Source organism: Crocuta crocuta, unplaced genomic scaffold (genome assembly GCF_008692635.1).
Source record: "Crocuta crocuta isolate KB4526 unplaced genomic scaffold, BGI_CrCroc_1.0 scaffold35, whole genome shotgun sequence".
In the NCBI taxonomy this organism is placed as follows: domain Eukaryota; kingdom Metazoa; phylum Chordata; class Mammalia; order Carnivora; family Hyaenidae; genus Crocuta; species Crocuta crocuta.
The window spans coordinates 5,285,742-5,305,895 of record NW_027530625.1 but is presented as its reverse complement, the minus strand read 5'-3'; the positions used below and the strand labels follow the sequence as shown (position 1 = coordinate 5,305,895).

General features: G+C 51.1%; 1 protein-coding gene across 12 annotated transcripts in view; it reads right to left on the bottom strand.

Annotated features, from left to right (window-relative positions):
- Positions 1–13,873, bottom strand: part of ODF2 (outer dense fiber of sperm tails 2) — a 34,697-nt gene extending 20,824 nt beyond the window's left edge. Inside the window, exons 1-9 of one of the 12 annotated variants that reach the window (XM_077768329.1) lie at positions 13,130–13,209; positions 11,853–12,087; positions 10,168–10,258; positions 9,265–9,381; positions 8,857–8,982; positions 2,731–2,901; positions 1,615–1,775; positions 715–844; positions 8–139 (exon numbers count right to left, since the gene is read on the bottom strand). In XM_077768329.1, the coding sequence (XP_077624455.1) occupies positions 8–139; positions 715–844; positions 1,615–1,775; positions 2,731–2,901; positions 8,857–8,982; positions 9,265–9,381; positions 10,168–10,258; positions 11,853–11,884 (960 nt within the window). In that variant the 5' untranslated portion in view covers positions 11,885–12,087; positions 13,130–13,209. Of the gene's footprint in view, positions 1–7; positions 140–714; positions 845–1,614; positions 1,776–2,730; positions 2,902–8,856; positions 8,983–9,264; positions 9,419–10,167; positions 10,259–11,852; positions 12,088–12,234; positions 12,341–13,129; positions 13,320–13,812 lie in introns of those variants that run through there. The other 11 variants (XM_077768328.1, XM_077768330.1, XM_077768325.1 and 8 more) reach the window with 11 other exon arrangements.
- Positions 13,874–20,154: the final 6,281 nt, after the last annotated feature.

Sequence of the window (20,154 nt, the reverse complement as noted above, 5' to 3'; positions counted from 1 at the left end):
AGCTCACCTCTTTGCAGTGCTGTTCCCTCAGCAGGTCTCGGAGGGTGCGGTTAGTCTCCTCAAATGTGCTTAGCTTCTGCAGGAGAAGTTCCTTCTGCCTCGTCAGGGTGTTAATGTCCGTGCAGGTCATTTGTTTCTCCTGGAAGACAGCAAGCAGCGTTACACGGTACAGGGAGAGGAGGGGGCACGTGGTAGAACCAGGCCCCTTTAAAGAGGCGCTGGAGCCAGGAAGCCCAGGTAAGCAGCCCAGGGCTGTGTACGGGGCCAGAGTGGTCAAGGGCAGGCTTCCCGGAGGAGGTGGACCTGGAAGGATGGGGCAGGAGCTGAGAGCGACCGAGGGACAAGGGCTGGGGCGCCCAGCGTGGGCAAGTGCAGTTAAGGCAGGCTTCCTGGAAGAAGTGGAGGAAGAGGAGGACGACACCTGGTGGCCGATACTCGCAGGAATCAAACTGTGGCTGAAACTTGCAGGAATCGGACTTAGGCCTTGACTCACTGTGATCCCAGGAGACCCATGATGAGGTCAACTCAGAAACCCTGGCCACCAGAGGTCATCCTCGAGGATCAGGCCCCAGAAGTGAGAGTGGGGGTGGGGGCTGAGGCGTCAAGCGTGCTCTCCCCTGGCCCAGGGATGTCACAAAGTGGGCCTGATGACTGCGTAAAGACCCCTCCCCAGCTTGCAGCTTGCCCCTCTCTGGGCCCAGTCCCACCACCTACTGTCTTCAGCTTCCCGATGGTGTCCTTCAAGGCCATGACTTGCTTGGCGGCAGCAGCCCCATCCATTTCAGCCTCTACCAGCTTGGACATGAGGCACTCCTTCTCCTGCTGGAGGTGTTTCTTCTGAAGCCTGGGGCCAGAGAGAATAGGGCTCTATGAGCCCTCCCAGGCCACGGCCCACCCAGAGCTCTGAGGCTCGCCTCACAATGCCCTGCGAGCCTCACCTCCCGGTCAGGGGACAGTGGGGGAGGGGGAGGGATGGCTCCCGGGCGGCCACCTGGGCGCCACAGCAGGGCCTCCACCTCAGGTGATGTGATGGCAACCGTGGCCCCGCTGGCTTCTTAGTCATTAGCGTCACCTCTGGCCCTGGCCCTTGCCACAGCCTTCAAACCGCCACCTTCAGATCCGCTTCTGAGCCTCCCCATCCACTCTTCACAGCGGAGCCAAGCCTGGCCGCACACCACTCCCTGCTTTGAACACCCTTCCGTGGCTGCTCAGGGCACACTCCTCCAAACGACCGCTAAGAGCAGCCTCGGCCAACCTCCATGGCGCCCCCTGCCCTCTCCCCTGCCCCTTCAGGCCTGCGTTCCATTTCTGGGTTGCAAACGCCTCCCTGGGGGCTTTCACACCAGATCCAGCATCCTTTGTTCCCAGCACCTACTGGCCGCCTCCCCTAACCACCCCGCAGGACGCTCCTTAAACGTCCTTAAACGTCGCTTTTTCCAGAAAGGCTTCCCTGCCCCCACTGCACTCTGAGGGGTTCTCGTCTTCCCTCCCAGCGTGAATCACGGGCACCTTCTGGTAGCTGGCCGTGTGACTGGCAGACGGCCATAAGCCCGGGGGTGCTGGGACCCGGGGGCGGCGGCGGGGGGCACGCGCTCTGGGGCCGGGCCGCCTTACACGGTGAAGTCCTTCTCCTCCTTGATGCGCTCGATGTTGTGCCTCAGCACGGTGTTCTCGTGCTCGGTCTCGGCCAGCTCATGGGCCACCTCCTCCAGCTCCTCCTTCCGCTCCTCTAGGAATCTTTTGGCCATCTGGCGCTCACCTTTCTGCATCTTGACCTGTGCAGGGGGGCACGCAGGCAGGGGCCACTGAGGGGACGGTTCCTCCGAGGCTCGTCGCCAGGCCCATCGCTTTGGGCCAGATAAGGGCGCCTCCGATTGACAGGCACAGACGTGCTTAGGTCCTGTTGGCTGCAATCTCAGTTAATCATCACACAGACTCTGGTGCTCGCTTCGGCAGCACATATACTAAAATCATCACACAGACTCTGGGCGGACGCTGTTCATCTCGTTTCCTCGGGACTGAGAAAACCGGGTGCAGAGGGCCCAAGTGCCTGGCTGGCTGGGGACAGGGCCGGGATACAAACCGTGGTTCGGTGGGCACACCGCAGGAGAGGTGTCACAAGAAGGCCCGCGCACTGCCCACTGTGGGGACAGGGCTGTTGCCGGGCAGCCAGCCCCAGCTTCTCCAGGAGGGCCTACGGGCCCCAGGGACAGGGTGGCGGATTAAAGGCAGGCCATGTCAGCAAGACACAGGCCACGTCAGCGCTCAAGACCCAGACTTTCACGCCAGCTCCCGCCACCCTCTCGGGCCAGGGCCGTGGACTTCCAGGTTGTTCCCAATTAAGGGCATGGCCCACCAACTGAGGACAAACTTCCTTCACCTCTTTTGGGGCTTTGTTCTTTTTTAAAACTTTTGTGTCAACTGGGAAACAGGTCCCGGTGTCCCCGTCACTTCGTCTCCAAAACAGGGACAAATACCACCACCAGCTTCATTTACTGTGGTGACAGATCCAACCAGGGCAGCCATACGAAGCACCAGGCGGGGTCAGGGCCAGGCCTGGGGTAAGTGGAGAGGGATCCCAGGTTGCCCCGGCTACCTCCTCAGGGGCATCTAAAGCCCTGGGCAGCCTGCCGGGAGGGGACTGAGGAAAGATGTGGGCCACCAGGACCCGGCCTGCGGGGTCCCTCACGTCCTCAGGCCAATAGCTCTTCCACTCCCTACCTTCCTCACCTCAGACTTGAGACAACCAACCGCGTTCATTAGACTGTCAATCTTCTTATCATAACGGTTCATTTTACAGTGACCCGAGTCGTCATCTTCTGTAGAGAGGTCACTTAACCGCATCACCGAGACCAGCTTTTCTGAAGATGGTGGCGTGATCTCCAGGCAATGAGGAGGATTCTGATGCAGAGGAGGGAGAGACACGTGAACTCGTAAGGCAAAGCCACAACCGTCAGTTCGAGCACCACCTGCTTGTCCTGCGGAGGCAGGAAGGGCTAAAACGCCGAGGGCTGACCACGGGGACCCCGGGACGGAGAGAAACCGCGGCTTCTTCTTAATGGAACGTCACCTACCCGTTTATGTGACGTTTCTGAAGATTATTCGACCCAAGAAATAAGCCTGTGTTACGATGTCAAGTTTAAAATAAAGGACAGAACAAGCTGACATAAATAGTCACAATACCCAAAGCTGGCAGAAGTTGGGGGCGGTGAATGATTTCATTTACTGAGGGCAGAAGTGAACTAAGTCAAAAGCCTTTTAAATGAATACGAATGCATAACAGTGGGCCGTTGCAAGTAACCCACATCTGCTTATTATAAAAGGTACTCTGGGGACAAGTGGTTAAATGTGAGTGTGGACCAGATATATGAAAAGAAGAAATACAGCTTTTAGGACTAATCGTTGTTATTTCGGTTACATAGAAACATATTATTAGAAATGCATGCTGAATGCTTTAGGGGTAGAATGGTATGATGTCTGAAAATATTTAAATACATCAGCATCAAAACATATTTTTTAAACAAAGTGCATGTACCCCCTCCAAAATGATTACGTAAAGCTGTATGAGCCTTTGCATGTAAGACTCCAGAAACAAAGCTATTATGATCTGGGAACCAGGGTTTCCATGGGTTTTTGATATGTTGAACTTGACTCTCTCAGTCTCTAGGTTTATTCTGGTGCATTAAGCACTTGCTATTTCTCATTATTTGTACAGTTCTGTTCCTTTTAAGCCCAAGTGGCCAACCTCTGTACCAGATTCCAGGGGAAGAGGGTGACTCTCAGGAAAAAAAGTATTCAATACGACTATAACTCGGGGCGCCAGGGCACTCAGTTGGTTAAGTGTCTGACTCTGGATTTTGGCTCGGGTCATGATCTTGTGGTTCATGAGACTGAGCCCCATGTCAGCGCAGAGCCTGCTTGGGATTCTTTCTCTCCCTCTCTCTTGCCACCCCCTCCCCCCATGCACACTCTCTCACTCTTTCAAAAATAAAATAAACATTTAAAAATTAAAAAAGTATAACTCTCATGCCAAACAAGTAGGACTTACAGGGTACAATTTTAAAAATGCATGTGCTCTCTGTCCCAGTCACTCTATTTTTAGGGACTTACTAAGAATGTGTAAGAATCTAGGGCTAAATCGGTTAAACGTCTGACTTCAGCTCAGGTCATGACCTCATGGTTCACGGGTTCGAGCCCCGCATCAGGCTCTGTGCTGACCGTTCAGAACCTGGAGCCTGCTTCAGATTCTGTGTCTCCCTCCCTCACTGCCCCTCCCCTGCTTACATACTGTCTCTCTCTCTCCTCTCTCTCTCTCAAAAATAAATGTTAAAAAAAATAAAAGAATATCTAAGAATATGAATCAATATTTAATATCAAGGCAAGGATAGCAAAGATAAAGATAAATGTATGACAAGACAGTATTGGTTAAATACATCATGGTACAAATATACCCACAATGAATACTGCTTTAAAAAACAATAAGGTACAATTGTAAATATAGTCAAAATGTGTCCAAAAAGAATACAATAAGTAAAATACGATACCGTTACAAAAAACAAAACAAGGAGTCTCTTTCTAAGAAAAGATCAGAAAGCTTCCTTCCACCCAGGAGTCCCAGGGCAGTCAGGGCACCTGGGTGGATAAGTCGGTTGAGTGTCCGACTTTGGCTCAGGTCATGATCTCATGGTCCACGGGTTTGAACCCCGTGTCAGGCTCTGTGCTGACAGCTCAGAGCCTGGAGCCTGTCTTCAGATTCTCTGTCTCCCTCTCTCTCTGACCCTCCCCTGCTCACGCTGTCTCTCTCTCTCAGAAATAAATAAAACATTAAAGAAAAACTTTTTAAATAAAAATTTTTAAAAAAATTTTAAATCAAACAAGAGGGGCGCCTGGGTGGCTCAGTTGGTTAAGTGACGGACTCTTCATTTCAGCTCAGGTCATGATCTCACTGTTCGTGAGATAGAGCCCCACATTGGGCTCTGCACTGATAGCACGAATCCTGCTTGGGATTCTCTCTCTCTTCAATCTCCCTCTGTCCCTCTCCCTGCTCTCTCTCTCTCTCTCTTTCTTGTCTCTCAAAATAGATAAACATTAAAAAAAAAATCAAACAAGAATCCCCACAGGTACACAGCATGTGTTCTGGGGTCCATGTCCAGCTCACCCCACGTTTCCTCATCATAGAATCTTTCTCCCTTGCCCGTAATGGAAAGGTCAGGTTGGGTCTTCCCAGAAACAGAGCACCACTGGGAAGGAGAAAGGCACTGGCTTGAGGGGACATCGTCAAATACAGCTATTATTTGAGAGACAAGTCACCTCTCTGAGCTCTATTTCTAGGAGTCCATGGCCCCAGGACTGAAAGCAGTCATTGAGCTCTCCAGAGGGGGCCGTAGCTTCTAGCAACCTAGGTCAGTAGGGAAGTCAATTTCCATAGTGGCAGATCTTTAATGTATATTTCAAAAACTACCAAGTCTTCTCCGTTTTTTAAAAACCACTTTTAATTATAAAATATAGTATGCTTGTTATATTGAATTTCAAGCAGACAATAAAAAATAAACCATTAAGGGCCCTCCAACTGCTTACTACTTTTTATATATCTTTCCAGAAAATATTATGCATATACAAACACACATATATACACACCAATACAGATGTCCTTTTTTTTTCTCTTTCGTTTAAAGGAAGCTCTACGCCCAACATGGGGCTCAAACTCTTGACTCCAAGATCAAGAGTCACATGGTCACACGCTCTGGGGCGCCTGGGTGGCTCAGTAGGTTAAGGGTCTGACTCTTGATCTCAGCTCAGGTCATGATCTTGAGGTTTGTAAGATGGAGCCCTGCATTGGGCTCCATGTGGACAGCAGGTATTCTGTCTGTCTCTCTCTCTCTCAAAATAATTAAACTTAAAAAAAAAAAAAAAAAGAGGGGTGCCTGGGTGGCTCAGTTGGTTAAGCGACCTCGGCTCAAGTCACGATCTCATAGTGTGTGATTTTGAGTCACACGTCAGACTCTGTGCTGACAGCTCAGAGCCTGGAGCCTGCTTCAGATTCTGTGTCTCCCACCCTCTCTCTGCTCCTCCCGCGCACACCCTGTCTCTTACTCTCTCAAAAATATATACACATTAAAAAAAAAAAAATAGTCATGCTCTGCCTAGTGAGTCAGCCAGGTGCCCCACAGATGCCCTTGTTTGCACAAATAGGGCCAAACCCTACTTGCTGTGCGGCTCCATGCTTCATGATCACATATAAATATCTACCTCCATCACGGTAACAGTTCTATGCTATTCCACTGCATGCATATATCATAATTTAACCAATACCCTCCTGACAGACATTTAGGTGGCTTCCAATTTTTCTCTCTTACAAACATCTTTATACATGATCCCTGTACTCATGTGCACTGGCTCAGTCAGTTGACCGGCCAACTCTTGATTCCAGCTCAGGTCATGATCTTGAGGTTCAGGAGATCAAGCCCTGCATTGGGCTTCCATGCTGACAGGGAGCCTGCTTGGGATTGTCTCTTTCTGCCCCTCCCCTGCTTGCTCTTTTTCTCTCTCGCTCTCTCTCAAAATAAATAAACTTAAAAAACAAAAACAAACAAAAAAAACTATAGCATCAATTCCTAGGTATAAAACTACAGCATCCCTAGGGTGTTTGGCTGGCTTAGTCGGTGGACTGTGCAACTCTTGATCTTGAGTTTGTGAGTTCAAGCCCCACACTAAGCGTAGAGATTACTTAAAAATAAAAAGAAATTTAAAAAAATTTTAATTTTACAAAACTATAGCATCAATGTTTTCATAAATGCTCCAGAACTGTTAAATGATTTCACCAATCCTCTCAAAACAGTATAAAAAAAGTTTGATTTCTCCTACACTTGCCAACAGGAGAGAGGTCAGTAAGTTTTTCAACTACAGTATACGCCATTCAACAAAAATGAGAGCTCGTGTTTGTTTTCAAAACAGTTGTTTTTCATTTACAACTAACTGATTAGTCAGGTACATGTAGTAAAAAAATGGAAGACCGCATTTTAATCCCAAACTTTCTTTCCTTTTTCTTTTTTATTTTTTTATTTTTATTTTTTTAAATGTTTTTATTTATTTCTAGGAGAGAGAGAGAGAGAGACAGCGTGAGCAGGGGAGGGTCAGAGAGAGAGGGAGTCACAGACTCTGAAATAGGCTCCAGGCTCTGAGCTGGCAGTCAGCACAGAGCCCGACGCGGGGCTCGAACCCACGAACCGCGAGATCATGACCCAAGCGAAAGTCGGACGCTTAACAGACCAAGCCACCCAGGCGCCCCTCCCTTTTCTTTTTTAAAGGCATTTAAAGTTTTTAGGGTGGCTGGGTGGCTCAGTCGGTCGAGCGTCCGACTTTGGCTCAGGGCACAATCTCGCTCACGGGTTCGAGCCCTGCATCAGGCTCTGTGCTGACAGCTCGGAGCCTGGAGCCTGCTTCAGATTCTGTGTCTCCCTCTCTCTCTGCCCCTCCCTGCTCACGTGCTCTCTCTCTCAAAATAAATAAACATTTAAAAATAAAATAAAATAAAGCCATTTAAAGTTTTTAAGTGTATTCATGTATTTTTTTTTTGATGTTTATTTTTGAGATAGAGAGTGCGCACGAGCGCTAGTGGGGGAGGGGCAGAGAGAGGAGGAGACAGAATCCAAAGCAGCCTCGGTGCTGTCAGCGCAAAGCCCAATGTGTGGGGCTCATAGAAACCAAGAGTTGGACGCTTAACCAACTGAGCCACCCAGGCACCACTAATTCCAATCTTTCTTATGTACACGCGCACACACGCACACACACACAAGTCAAATCAGAACACTTTTCATTTATTCCCTAGAATACCCCATTCTCTGTCTCTTCGGGAAAACTGATAAATCAGGCAGTCAACCCCATGAAGTAGGACTTCAGAGTAATTCCTTTTACTTTTTATTTCTAATTTTAAAAGTAATAAACTATCAAAAAAAAAAAGTAATAAACTATCAGCAAAAGACTGTTTCCAAATGGGTCAGCCATCATCTGGAAGCAGCCTCAAGTCCTTTTTACTTTTGCCCCAATAATGAGATCTTTGCGTAAAATGCAGCCAAAAGGTCTTGTCTCCTCGTCACTGAGGTTTCTTGTCGCAACTGACTAGAACGTAAGCCTAAGGAGGTTGCGCCTGCCAGTCGGAGGCTGTCCCCGCAGTGCCCGGCAGTGTCTGGCCCAAGTCTCAATAAACGTTAGGCCGCGAGAATCACTGTGCGGATGGATGGATTGATGGATGGATGGATGGATGGACGGACGGACATGCAAAACATGTTGCGGCATGGCTACAAAAAGGACAGTAATTCTCTTGGCACCTTCACAACTAATACGGAAGGCCCCGGTTAACCAGGAGATGGCTCCAGAAGCGGGCTGGAGGACACCCGTGGAGTACACGCACGAGCTCTTGTGGGGACCGCCTCAGAAGAGGCGCTGCTTTCTTAGACGGGCACGTTTCTGGCACAGGTCTCTCTAAATTACGCCTCAGATACTATTGCAGTCACACGGGAAAAGACGTGTGGCTCCACACGTGCAAACCAGAGAGGCCAAGGGCACACCATCTAGCATGAGACACCCCTGGGCCCCAGCTCCGGCTCTGCCGCTTTCTCTGGGGCTTCGTCTCTCTGAACCTCAGTTTCCTCATCTGTACATTGGGAGAACACGACCTACCACACCGCAGGCTTGTAAGGACCCGAGAACGTCCCGTGCTTGCAGGGGTGCGGAAGGCGCTCGGGGCGTCTCTGGGCCCTCTCTAAGAGCTACCGCCGACCCTGAATCCTACCGAGTTTGAGGCCTGCTAGAACCTGACCAGTCCGAGAAGGAAAGCCTGAACGAGAATGAGCCTACCTCCCACTTGCATCCCACATGCCGGGCGGATGATTTTCCAGGGGGCATCCAAGGTACCTTGGTTTTCACCCGGACACTCCGCCGCACATTCACGGTGTCCCCTTTCATTCCGCGCTTATGAGATTTCTGTGGAAAGGGACAAACCCAGGGTCACTTCCCCACACAGCTGGCCGTGGCGTCACTCTGGTGGCATCCACTTCCAGCTCCGCAGGGGAGCCTCTTCTGACTAAGGCCACAGCTGCCGCTTCTGGATGACAGGGCTGCCTACCTTCTAACCAGGCAGCTGACCTCTGAGAGCAAGTGCATTTGCCTCGGGAACCTTTGGAGTTCGAAGCACGAGGTGGCCGGGCCGGGAGGCAGCTCCCCCGGCTCCGCGGCCTTGGCCTCGCCCGCCCGGCACGCTCCTACCTGGCTGCTGGCTGCTGGCGGTTTCGGGAGTTTTTTTATGTGGACGTGGACAGGAGTGTTCTCATCCACGTGGACATGTAAGGGGGGAGTTGAAGAGCGGTCCTTCATGGTTCGCTTCTGGCAGGCGGGGGAGGACAACACAAAAAAGGTTGATCTGTGGACGAGTAAACTGGCATAAAAAACAGAGCTCACGGCCTCTGGGGGCCACTGGGAAAGCCTAGCCACCAAGCGAGCGGGACAGCTACCAACTACTGGCATGCGGGCGGGACCCAAGGCAGCAATGCTATTCCCGCAGGCTCCTGCAGAGATGCCAGCCGCAGACCGCTGCGGAGACCTAGGTCTGCTCAAGAGACGGGTCTGTAAGGCCCGCCCGTCCCACAGAAGAGCCCAAAGCCAGCCCCGGGCTCCCCGGGGCTGCATCTCCATCCAAGCCTGCTGGAATGCACACGTTCCCTGGGACTTAGCGGAGCCCAGCGGGACAGCAGGGACCTCCTCCTGCGCCCTAATCTGAACTGGGCGTGCAGATGAGCGCGGGGGGCCACGCGGAATGGAGCGAGCACAGAGCGAATCAGGCAGTAGGCAGGAGAGGACGGCCACAGAAAGCGAGAGGAAGTGCTGAGCTGAGAAGGTTGCATAGACTCCGAGGAAAAGAGGAGCAGGGCAGACCCCCCCCNTGGAGACTTTTTGGACCTCGGAAGGGTCGGGTTAAGGCAACCTCCTCACACCCAGCAGCCGAAGAACAAAAACCATCCCCATCAGCGAGCAGGCCAGGCGCCAGAGCACCTAGCAGAGCGATGGGCCACAGCGGCGCCAGCAGGGAAAGGCAGGTCCTGGAAAAGGGGCGCAGAAGCGTTGGAGGCGGGGCCGCAGACCCGAGGGCTGCTCCGTGGGCACGTCACCTACCGTTACAGTTACACTGGGTGCGCCACAGGGTGTCCTCAAAACCTTTTTCTGCGTGAGACTTGTAACTCCGTTCTTCCCACACGATGGAAACCTGCACCCAGGCACAAGAACCAGACTGTAAGCGGAAAAATACGGCTCTTCTAGTTCTTAGATCTCCCGAAATCACACACAAGCTTAGGGCTCAGAGAACCAGTCTGGAATCACTTGGCCCCCTTTTCATGAGCACCGAGCACGCATGGTGTGCCCAGCAGTGGGATGGAAACAGGGGGTGATGGGCATTCACAGGGCTGACCTGGTAACCTGCCATCGCATCACACGTATTGTGACCTTTGGCTGAAAAGCCCAGCTGTCATGCTGGCTGTCAAGTGGCAAAGAGCAGGCAGCGCGGGAGCCATAGGCAAGGTACTGGTCTGGCCAAGGGTGAAAGCGCCCAGGGCTGTGCCTGGAGCAGAGGTGGCCCTGGAGAAATGCTCCGCGAATGACCGTCATAAAAAGAGCAGCAGGGGAGTGTGTGGGAGGCTCAGTCCGCCAGCCGGCCGACTCTTTATTCCGGCTCAGGTCAAGATCCCAGGGTCCTGAGATGGAGCCCCGCATCAGGCTCCGAGCTAAACGTGAAGCCTGCTTAAGATTCTCTTTCTCTCTCTCCCTATACCCCTCTACCCTGCTTGAGAGCTCCCTCTCTCTCTAAAACCACCACCACCACCACAACAACAAAACAGTAGGCTCAGGAACAAAGTCCCTATAACTCAAATTTCATGAAATTAACACAAACAAGATGATGAAAAGTTACTCTTTCCCCAAATATACCTCTTTCTACCCTTTAAAGTCTTGAGGAGCAGGGTTAGTTTTGTTTTGGAGATTTTTTTTTAATAATATACATGCAATTCATCATGCTTATATGTAAACAACCCCATCACCAGATTTGCAAATATAACACAAGTTTAATCTCCAATATTTGGTAGCGGAGCATCCAAGAATGCCCCGACAGAAGGGGACTTGGAAAATTCAGTTGATCCAACCCACTACTACCTCCTGGCAGCCCCAAAATACGGCTTCACCCTCCCCACAAATACTTCTGGGAAAATAATGTAACCTAAAGATGCAACATAAAAAATTCTGGAGCACTTTAGCATGCATCTTGCTGTACGTATATCACACCTTGATGAAAAAGAAAACAATATTTATTGCGTCCTCATCATCATTTGGGCGAGGAATACCAAATCTGAGTGAATAGACGGGTTGGTTTGTTTTTCCCCCCTCCTCACTCAAAAGCCAAGAGATTTAGGAAATCTCTCTCCCTCATCAGGCTTGACATCTAATCACCTGGACTGCAGCGACACCTTGCTAACTGCCACCTCCCACATCATTGTGATTTATTTGCATGCAGCCTCCTTTCAAAAGGAACAGGCATGCCTAGTGCTCCATGAAGACAACAATGGTGACCCTGTTTGCCACCGGGAAATAGGGCACCTGGGGAGGGAGGGCAAGGGGAGCCAGAGCTGGGATGGCCTGCGTGTACTTTTCCCCTCCTCCCCTTTAGAAATGATTTCTCAAGGTCATGAACCAGACTTTCAACACGCAGAACAGGGAGGCTGAAAAGAGAAGCCCCCGGTGAGCCTGGCCTGAGGGCCCCTGACCACCTTTCCCTGCCCTTCCGCCGAGGCGCCCCCCCGTGTTGGCAGTACCTGGGGGAGCCGCCTGAGGATGAGGCAGACATGGCTAGGCATCAAAGCCGCAAAGGTGGGCAATTGGGTCAGCAGGCTCTGCTCAGGGGGACCCAGAGGGGCTTGTCAATGAGAATCTCAGGGGCCCGGCATCAAACGTCCTCTCTGAGGGGAGGAGGGTGGAAGCTTTGGGGGTGGCAGTTGGATGAAAACTTGGAAGGCGCTCCTCTACTGTCCAAGTCGCACAGCAACTGTCCTGCCAAAGTGGGGGGAGATAGGAGAGGCTGAGCGNGGCGGGGGGAGGTCCCCTCTCCAGGGAGGGACAGGGGGCGGGACTTCGAGGGCAAGGACCACCACGCCCAGGCCCCACCCAGGAGAAGTGGGTGCCCAGTAGAGGGAAAACCTGAGGTGTTGGCTGGCGTGCGTGGAGCGAGGGACCGGCTAGGTCCCCAAGAGGGCCCCAAAGGGCCGGAACCCACGAAGGGAGCTGGAGGAATATTCCGGGCGGGGCCAGAGCAACTGTCTCCTAGGAGAAGGGGGCGTTCCCGACAGAATAGAAACCCGGAGAGAACCAATAGTATTTGAAGGCGGGAGGGGCGGCAGCCGCACGGGAAAGGGGCGTTCGGGCCGCAAGTGGGTACCCCCGACGGCGAAAGGAAAATCCTCCCGGGCGCAACAGCCAGCGGCCGCTGGGACTTAGTATCCGAGTTAGAGCCGGTCAGACGCCGGGTGGTGCCGGGGGCGGGACGGGACCCCCGGTGAGGCCCCCTGGACTGGTGGTCCCGCTCCCGCAGGGTCGGGCGGCCGGGGGACGGCCCTCCGGGAACAGCGCTGCCTACGAAGCGCGGACAAATAACTGACGAACCGAAGCCGGCAGGGAAGGAGAGGCGGCCGGGGCGACGCCCACCGGCGGGCAGGGGGCGGGGGGCCAGTCTCCGACGGCGGGCAGGAGAGACGACCACCCACCAGCGGGCAGGAGGGGACCAGTTTCTGCCCATAGAGAGAAGGGCGAGGCCCTGCCGGGGCAGGCAGAGGTGGCAGTAGAGTCCTGCCGGAGGCCAGGCCAGGTGGGAGGCTGCCGGCCCGCCCGTTAGCGCGAGGAGAAGAGGGCCCGCGCCAGGGGAGGGGGGGGCGGGGCAGGGGCCACATTCTGACTGGAGCGGGACGAGCCTGCCAGAGGGCTGGAAGCAGGGGCGGCCGAAGGGGAGGGAGAGCGGCGGGGACCATCCCTCCCTCGGGGACCCAGCCCGGCGGCGGCGGCGGGGCGCCCGGGGTCCCGCCTGCCGGCGGCCTCTCACCAGGAGCGACACGGCTGCGCCCAGAAACGCCTCCTTATGAAGTCGTTGAAGTCGGAGGCCAGGGCCGTGCCATGGAGACGCCGCGGCGGATGCAGTCCAGCTCCCGCGGCGACTCCTCCCCGCTTCCGCCTCCTTTTCCGACACCCGGTCGGCAGCTCGCCCATTGGCCAGTTCAAACCCCCCCGGGAGCCTCTCGGGTTTCGCCATTTAGGCCCAGCCCCTGGCGTCACAGAGATGCCCCGCCCCACACGAAGCCCCGCCCACGTCCGGGCCACGCGCCCCGTCGCCGTGGAGACGCGAGACGCCACTAGAGGGCCTTGCCCCGGCTTGCCCCGCCGTTCAAGGCCTGGCTGACCCTCCGCCATTTTTACCCGGTCGCGGTCCAAGCTCGAGGTCCCCAACTGGAAGGAGCGCTAAAACTCTACTCCGGGCCCTTTGAAACGTGTTAGGAAACTGGGCTTCAACTGGGGGACACAGAACAAGTTAGCGGCCGGAGCCACGCGCAGCCTCTGAAATCCAGCCCCGCCCGTCAGGACTGCACTGTTGGTGCACACGACCCAGATTCTGACTCTCGCCCCTTCCCACAGCTCCTCCTCTTCCCTTGTCCAGACCAGAGGAACAGGCCGCGTTCCCCTCGCTCCTCACCGCCCTCCTGCACCCTGGGTGCTGCTGTGTGTACACACCTATCACGATGAGGTTCTCGCTGGGCCGCCATCTTCTCGACTATGCTTCACTGTGGACCAATCAAGGGGGGCTGTCACGTGGCTCGCCGTGCCGCCCTGGATTGTGGGAGACTGTAACATCCTCACGCCAACCTGGCCTCGGTCACTTGACATCCTCATGTCCATGACTTTCCCTTGCACCTCAGCCATGCACCCTCGGGGTCACGCAACTGGCCCACGTGAAATCGGAAATAGCTCCCTGCTCTCCACATTGTACCGGCTTTTCTGGCTTCGCTTTCATCGGCTAATGGCCACCATATTCACTCCCCGGTGTTAGGGAGCCCTCCACGTCCATTCATCTTCTACCTGTTGAATAAATGATGGGTCCCCTATAACCTATCATTCAACCACCTGAGGTTCTGCAAGGCTGAAACTTACACATGGCCTCCACCTTCAGCTGAGCCCTCATCACCGCCCAGAATTCTTCCATTTGTCTCTAGATCCCTTCCCTCTTCCCAAGTGGCTTTTCCAAACCTTTGCCTCTCCCATCTCATACTCCCAAGTCTCCTTTTTCATGGAGAAAAAGAAAGCCATCAAGTAGAATTACCTTCTCCCTACCTGCCCCCATTTTACCCCCTCCCCACCACCTCCTCACCATCTTTTAGTTCTTCCCTTCAGAGGAAGTGATGTCCTTCTTGCTGCTCAAGGTAAACTTCTTGCTGCCGGGCCTAGATCAAAGATCTTAGTAAAATGTCTCTTGCTACCCCCAGCACAGAATTGTTGATCATTTCTCAGTGCTCCCACATTCGCTGAACCAATATTTATTAGGTCCTTGCTGTGTGCTAAGTCCAGTTCAACGCCCCTACCTAAACCAACACACCCTACCAAGTCTTCAAGGAGCACACAGCCAACCTCTCAGACATGACCAGCTGACATGGTTAAAGCTTTCCCCTCTCCACTCACTGAAGGATTTTGCCATGATTTTCTCTCCTCTTCACCATCTGAAGAGGGCCCTTCCCAACCAGTGTAGTTCTTTGGGGCTTTTGGGATGGAAAATCTGAGAATGGACAGAATTAAGAGGTCACCGCACATGCAAGCGTGCTTGCGCGTGCACACACACCTAGCACTGGGTAACAGGAAGGAGGAAGAGGAAAAGCTTCTCAGAAGGTTGGGGGGGGTGGCAGAAGAGAGACCAACGACAGGTACAGAACCACCTGTAGTGTGTGGAAGATGTGGGATGGAGAAGAAAAGGAGCATATTTAATTTTTTTTAATGTTTATTCATTTTTGAGAGACAGAGAGCATGAGTGGGGCAGGGGCAGAGAGAGAGACACACACACACAGAATCTAAAGCAGGCTCCAGGCTCTGAGCTGTCAGCATGGAGCCAGACATGGGGCACAAACCCAAGAGCCAGGAGATCATGACCTGAGCTGAAGTCCAACGCTTAACCGATGAGCTACACAGGTGCCCTGAACCATGTTTTCTGAGTACAAGCCACTTTGAGCCTGGCCAGTATTGACCACCTTTTTTTTATTTTTATTTTTTTTTAAGTTTGTTTATTGAGAGAGGAGAGAGAGAGAAGGAGCAGGGGAGGGGCAGCGAGAAAGGGAGAGAGAGAATCTCAAGCAGGCTCTGCACTGCACCCAACCCAGGCTTCTAATTTGCAAACCACGAGATCATGACCTGAGCCGGTTGGTTGCTTAACTGAGCCACACAGGCACCCCCCGCCCTGACTGCTTTTTTTTAAACAGCAATACCCAGGGGCACCTGGGTGGCTCAGTCAGTTGAGCGTTGGACTTCAACTCAGGTCATGATCTTGCGGTTTGTGGGTTTAAGCCCCGCGTCGGGCTCTGTGCTGACAGCTTGGAGCCTGGAGCCTGCTTCAGACTCTGTGTCTCCCTCTCTCTCTGACCCTTCCCTGCTCACGCTGTCTCTCTGTCTCTCAGAAATAAATAAAAACATTTTTAAAAATTAAAAGGCAATACCCAGGGGCTCCTGGGTGCCTCAGTCCATTGAGCGTCTGACTTCGGCTCAGGTGATCTCTCATGGGGCATGCTGCTCTCCGTGCAGAGCCTGCTTTGGATCTTCTGCCCCCCCACAGCCCCTCCCCCACTCACACTCCCTCTCTGAAAAAATTAATTTAACTCAAAAAACAAATAATGCAGTGAAGAAATGGGCAAAAGACATGAATAGATGCTTTTCAAAAGAAGACATCCATCCAGATGGCCAACAGACACATGAAAAAATGCTCAGCATCACTCATCATCAGGGAAATACAAATCAAAACCACAATGAGATACCACCTCACACCAGTCATAATGGCTAAAATTAACCCAGGCAACAACAGATGTTGCCGATGATGCAGAGAAAGAGGATCTCTTTTGCACTGCTGGCGGGAGGCAACCTGGTGCAGCCACTCTGGAAGACAATATGGAGGTTCCTCGAAAAGTTAAAAATAGAACTACCCTAAATCCCCAATTGTGCTACTAGGTATTTATCCAAGGGATACAGGTGTGCTGTTTCGAAGGAGCATATGCACCCCAATGTTTATAAAAGCGCTATCAGCGGGGCACCTGGGTGGCTCAGTTGGTTAAGCGCCGACTTCGGCTCAGGGCATGATCTCATGGTTCATGGGTTCGAGCCCCGCGTTGGGCTCTGTGCTGACAGCCAGCTCAGAGCCTGGAGCCTGCTTCGGATTCTGTGTCTCCCTCTCTCTCTGACCCTCCCCTGCTCACGCTGTCTCTTTCTCGCTCTCACAAATAAATTTAAAAAACAAAAAAACAAAACAAAAATAAATAAAAGCACTATCAGCAATAGCCAAAGTATGGAAAGAGCTCACATGTCCATCGATGGATGGATAAAGAAGATGTGGGATATATATATAATGGAGTATTACTCTGCTATCAAAAAGAATGAAATTTTGCCATTTGCAGCTACGTGGATGGAACTATGTGGACGGTATTATGCTAAACGAAATTATCATATGACTTCACTCATCTGAGGAATTTAAGATGCAAAACAAATGAACATAAGGGAAGGGAACTAAAAATGATGTAAAAACAGGGAGAGGAACAAAACATATCTTAAATACAGAGAACAGACTGAGGGTTGCTGGAAGGGTTGTGGGTGGGGGAGTGGGTTAAATGGGTAAGTGGCATTAGGAGGGCACTTGTTGATGAGCACTGGGTGTTATACATAGGGGATGAAACACTGGATTCTACTCCTGGAATCATTATCGCACTAGATGCTAACTAACTTGGATGTAAATTGAAAGAAAGAAAGAAAAGAAAGAAAGAAAGAAAGAAAAGAAAGAAAGAAAAGAAAGAAAGAAAGAAAGAAAGAAAAAAAAGAAAGAAAGAAAGAAAGAAAGAAAGAAAGAAAGAAAGAAAGAAAGAAAGAAAGAAAGAAAGAAAGAAAGAAAGAAAGAAAGAAATTATTTAGGGGCACCTGGGTGGCTCAGTCGGTTGAGCGTCCGACTTTGGCTCAGGTCACGATCTCACGGTTTGTGGGTTCGAGCCCCACGTCAGGCTCTGTGCTGATAGCTCAGAGCCTGGAGCCTGCTTTGGATTCTGTGTTTCCCTCTCTCTCTGCCCCCCACCCCTCCCGGTCTCGCTCTCTCAAAAATAAAGAAATGAAAAAAAATTTTTTTAAGAAATAAAGATTATTTAAATAAAACATAAAGATAAAGGGCAATACTCAGCACTGATGAGGACGTTGGAAAGCAAGCATCTCATATTTTGCAAGTATGATTAAAAATTGATGTAATCTTTGACAGAAAACCTAGCCATTATATTTTAAAAGCCTTAAACACTAACATCCTCTTTGACATACATGTATATGTATTTATTTATATTAAAACATTTTTTAAAAATTTTTAATATTTTGAGAGAGAGAGAGAGATGGAGCATGAGCAGAGAAGGGACAGAGAGAGAGGGAGACACAGAATCTGAAGCAGGCTCCAGGCTCTGAGCTGTCAGCACAGAGCCCGACGCGAAGCTCAAACCCACGAACCGTGAGATCATGACCCAAGTGAAAGTCGGATGCTCAACTGACTAAGCCACCCAGGCGCCCCAATTGGATGCTTTTTAAAAAAAGACTTTTCCCCCCAATGTTTATTTGTTTTTGAGAGATAGAGAGGGACAGAGCATGAGCAGGGGAGGGTCAGAGAGAGAGAGGGAGACACAGAATCTGAAGCAGGCTCCAGGCTCTGAGCTGTCAGCACAGAGCCCGACGCGGGGCTCGAACCCGTGAGCAAGATCATGACCTGAGCCAAAGACAGACGCTCAACCGACTGAGCCACCCAGGCGCCCTTGTATTTTTTTATTTAAAGATTTTATTTTTAAGTAATCTCCATACCTATTGTGGGGCTCACAACCCCTAGGTTAAAAGTCACATGTTTTACCTACTGAGCCAGCCAGGCTGCCCTAGGAATGTACTATATCATAATAATCAAGAAGGTATGTGGGACGCCTGGGTGGCTCAGTTGGTTAAGCACTGGACTTCGACTCAGGTCATGATCTTGTGGTTCGTGGGTTCAAGCCCTGCATCGGGCTCTGTGCTGACAGCTTGGAGCCTGGAGCCTGCTTCAGACTCTGTGTCTCCCTCTCTCTCTGACCCTCCCCTGCTCACACTGTCTCTCTCTCAGAAAAAAAAAAAAAAAAACGTATGCAAGGATTTAGACCTTAAAGAGAATTCTCTTTCAGCCCTTCTTTTCCTCTGTGTGATCCTCTATGGACTGACCCTTCCTTACCTTTCCAAAGGGGTGAGAGACTCAGGGAAAAGAGAAAGAGGTGTCCCCTGAGGCTTGTCTATAGCTCAGGCAAAAAGAGGGCCCCACATGGACCAGGAAGTTTTGTGGGGTTTTGGGGGGGAGCCAATTAGTAGCAGGCAGTATGCATTTGCCTAGTGCACACTCTGTGCGTAGTATTTCTCCCTGGAAGGTAGTGCAGAGATGTGTGGTACACTGCATTTACAAATAGACAGTAGTCAGAAGAAAATGCGGGCAGTCATTTCTTTGACATCAGCTTTAGTAACGTTTTTTCTCAGGCTAGGGAAACAAAAGCAAAAATAAGACTCTTGGGACTACCCCAAAATAAAAAGCTTTCGCAGTAAAAGAAACCATCCACGAAACAAAAAGACAAACTGCGAACGGGAGAAGATATTTGTGAATGATATATCCGGTGAGAGGTTAATATCCAAAATACATAAAGAACCTATACAACTCCACACCAAAAGCCCCCAAATAATCCACTGAAAAAATGGGCAGAGGACCTTAATAGACATTTTTCCCAAAGAAGGCATATACATAGCCATCACACATGAAAAGATGTTCAATATCACTCCTCGTGGGGAAATGCAAATACAAACCACAGTGAGAGGGGCACCTGGGTGGCTTAGTTGGTTCAGTATCGGATTCTTGATTTTGGCTCAGGTCATGGTCTCACAGTTTAATTCATGAGATCAAACTCCTGTGTAGAGCTCCACACTCACACCACAGAGCCTGCATGGGATTCTCTCTCTCCCTCTCTCTCTCTCTCTCTCTCTCTCTCTGTCTCTTTCTCTCTCAAAATAAATGTAAAGAAAAACACAGAAAAAAAACCTTGCAATGAGATATCATCCTACACCTGTCGGAATGAATAGTATAAAAAAAAATACCCAAGTGTTGATGAAGTGGAGAAAAAGGGACCCTCTCGCACTGTTGATGGAAATGTAAATTTTGGTGCAGGCACTGTGGAAAACAGTATGGAGGTTCCTCAAAAAAATAAATAAATAAATAAAAATAGGGAGAGCAGGGGCACCTGGGTGGCTCAGTTGGTTAAGAGACCTACTCTTGGTCGCTGCTCAGGTCATGATTTCATGGTTCGTGGGTTCGAGTCCTGCATCAGTCTCTGCACTGAGTGGCTACTTAAAACATCTTTTTTTTTTAATGTTTATTTATTTTTGAGACAGAGAGAGATAGCTCATGAGCCGGGGAGGGGCAGAGAGAGACGAAGACACAGAATCCGAAGCAGCCTCCAAGCTTCCACCTGTCAGCGCAGAGCCAGATGCGGGGCTCTAACTCACCAACAATGAGATCATGACCTGAGCCAAAGTCAGACACCCAACCGACTGAGCCACCCAGGCGCCCCTATCTTTTTTGGTTTTAAACCAGTAGACACTATCTCAAAATGTTAACACTCCCAATTGATTTTCCTTGTTCTATTTTTCAAATTTCAACAACGAACGTGGGCTTTTTTGTTGTTGTTGTTGTTGTTGTTGTTAGTTAGAAACAACCACAGGTCAGGGAGCTAGGTGTCAGCCCCAGTACTGAGCCCCAGCCCTGCCAGCAGCTCACAGCGGAGGAGCGCCCCTGAGTGTAACCAC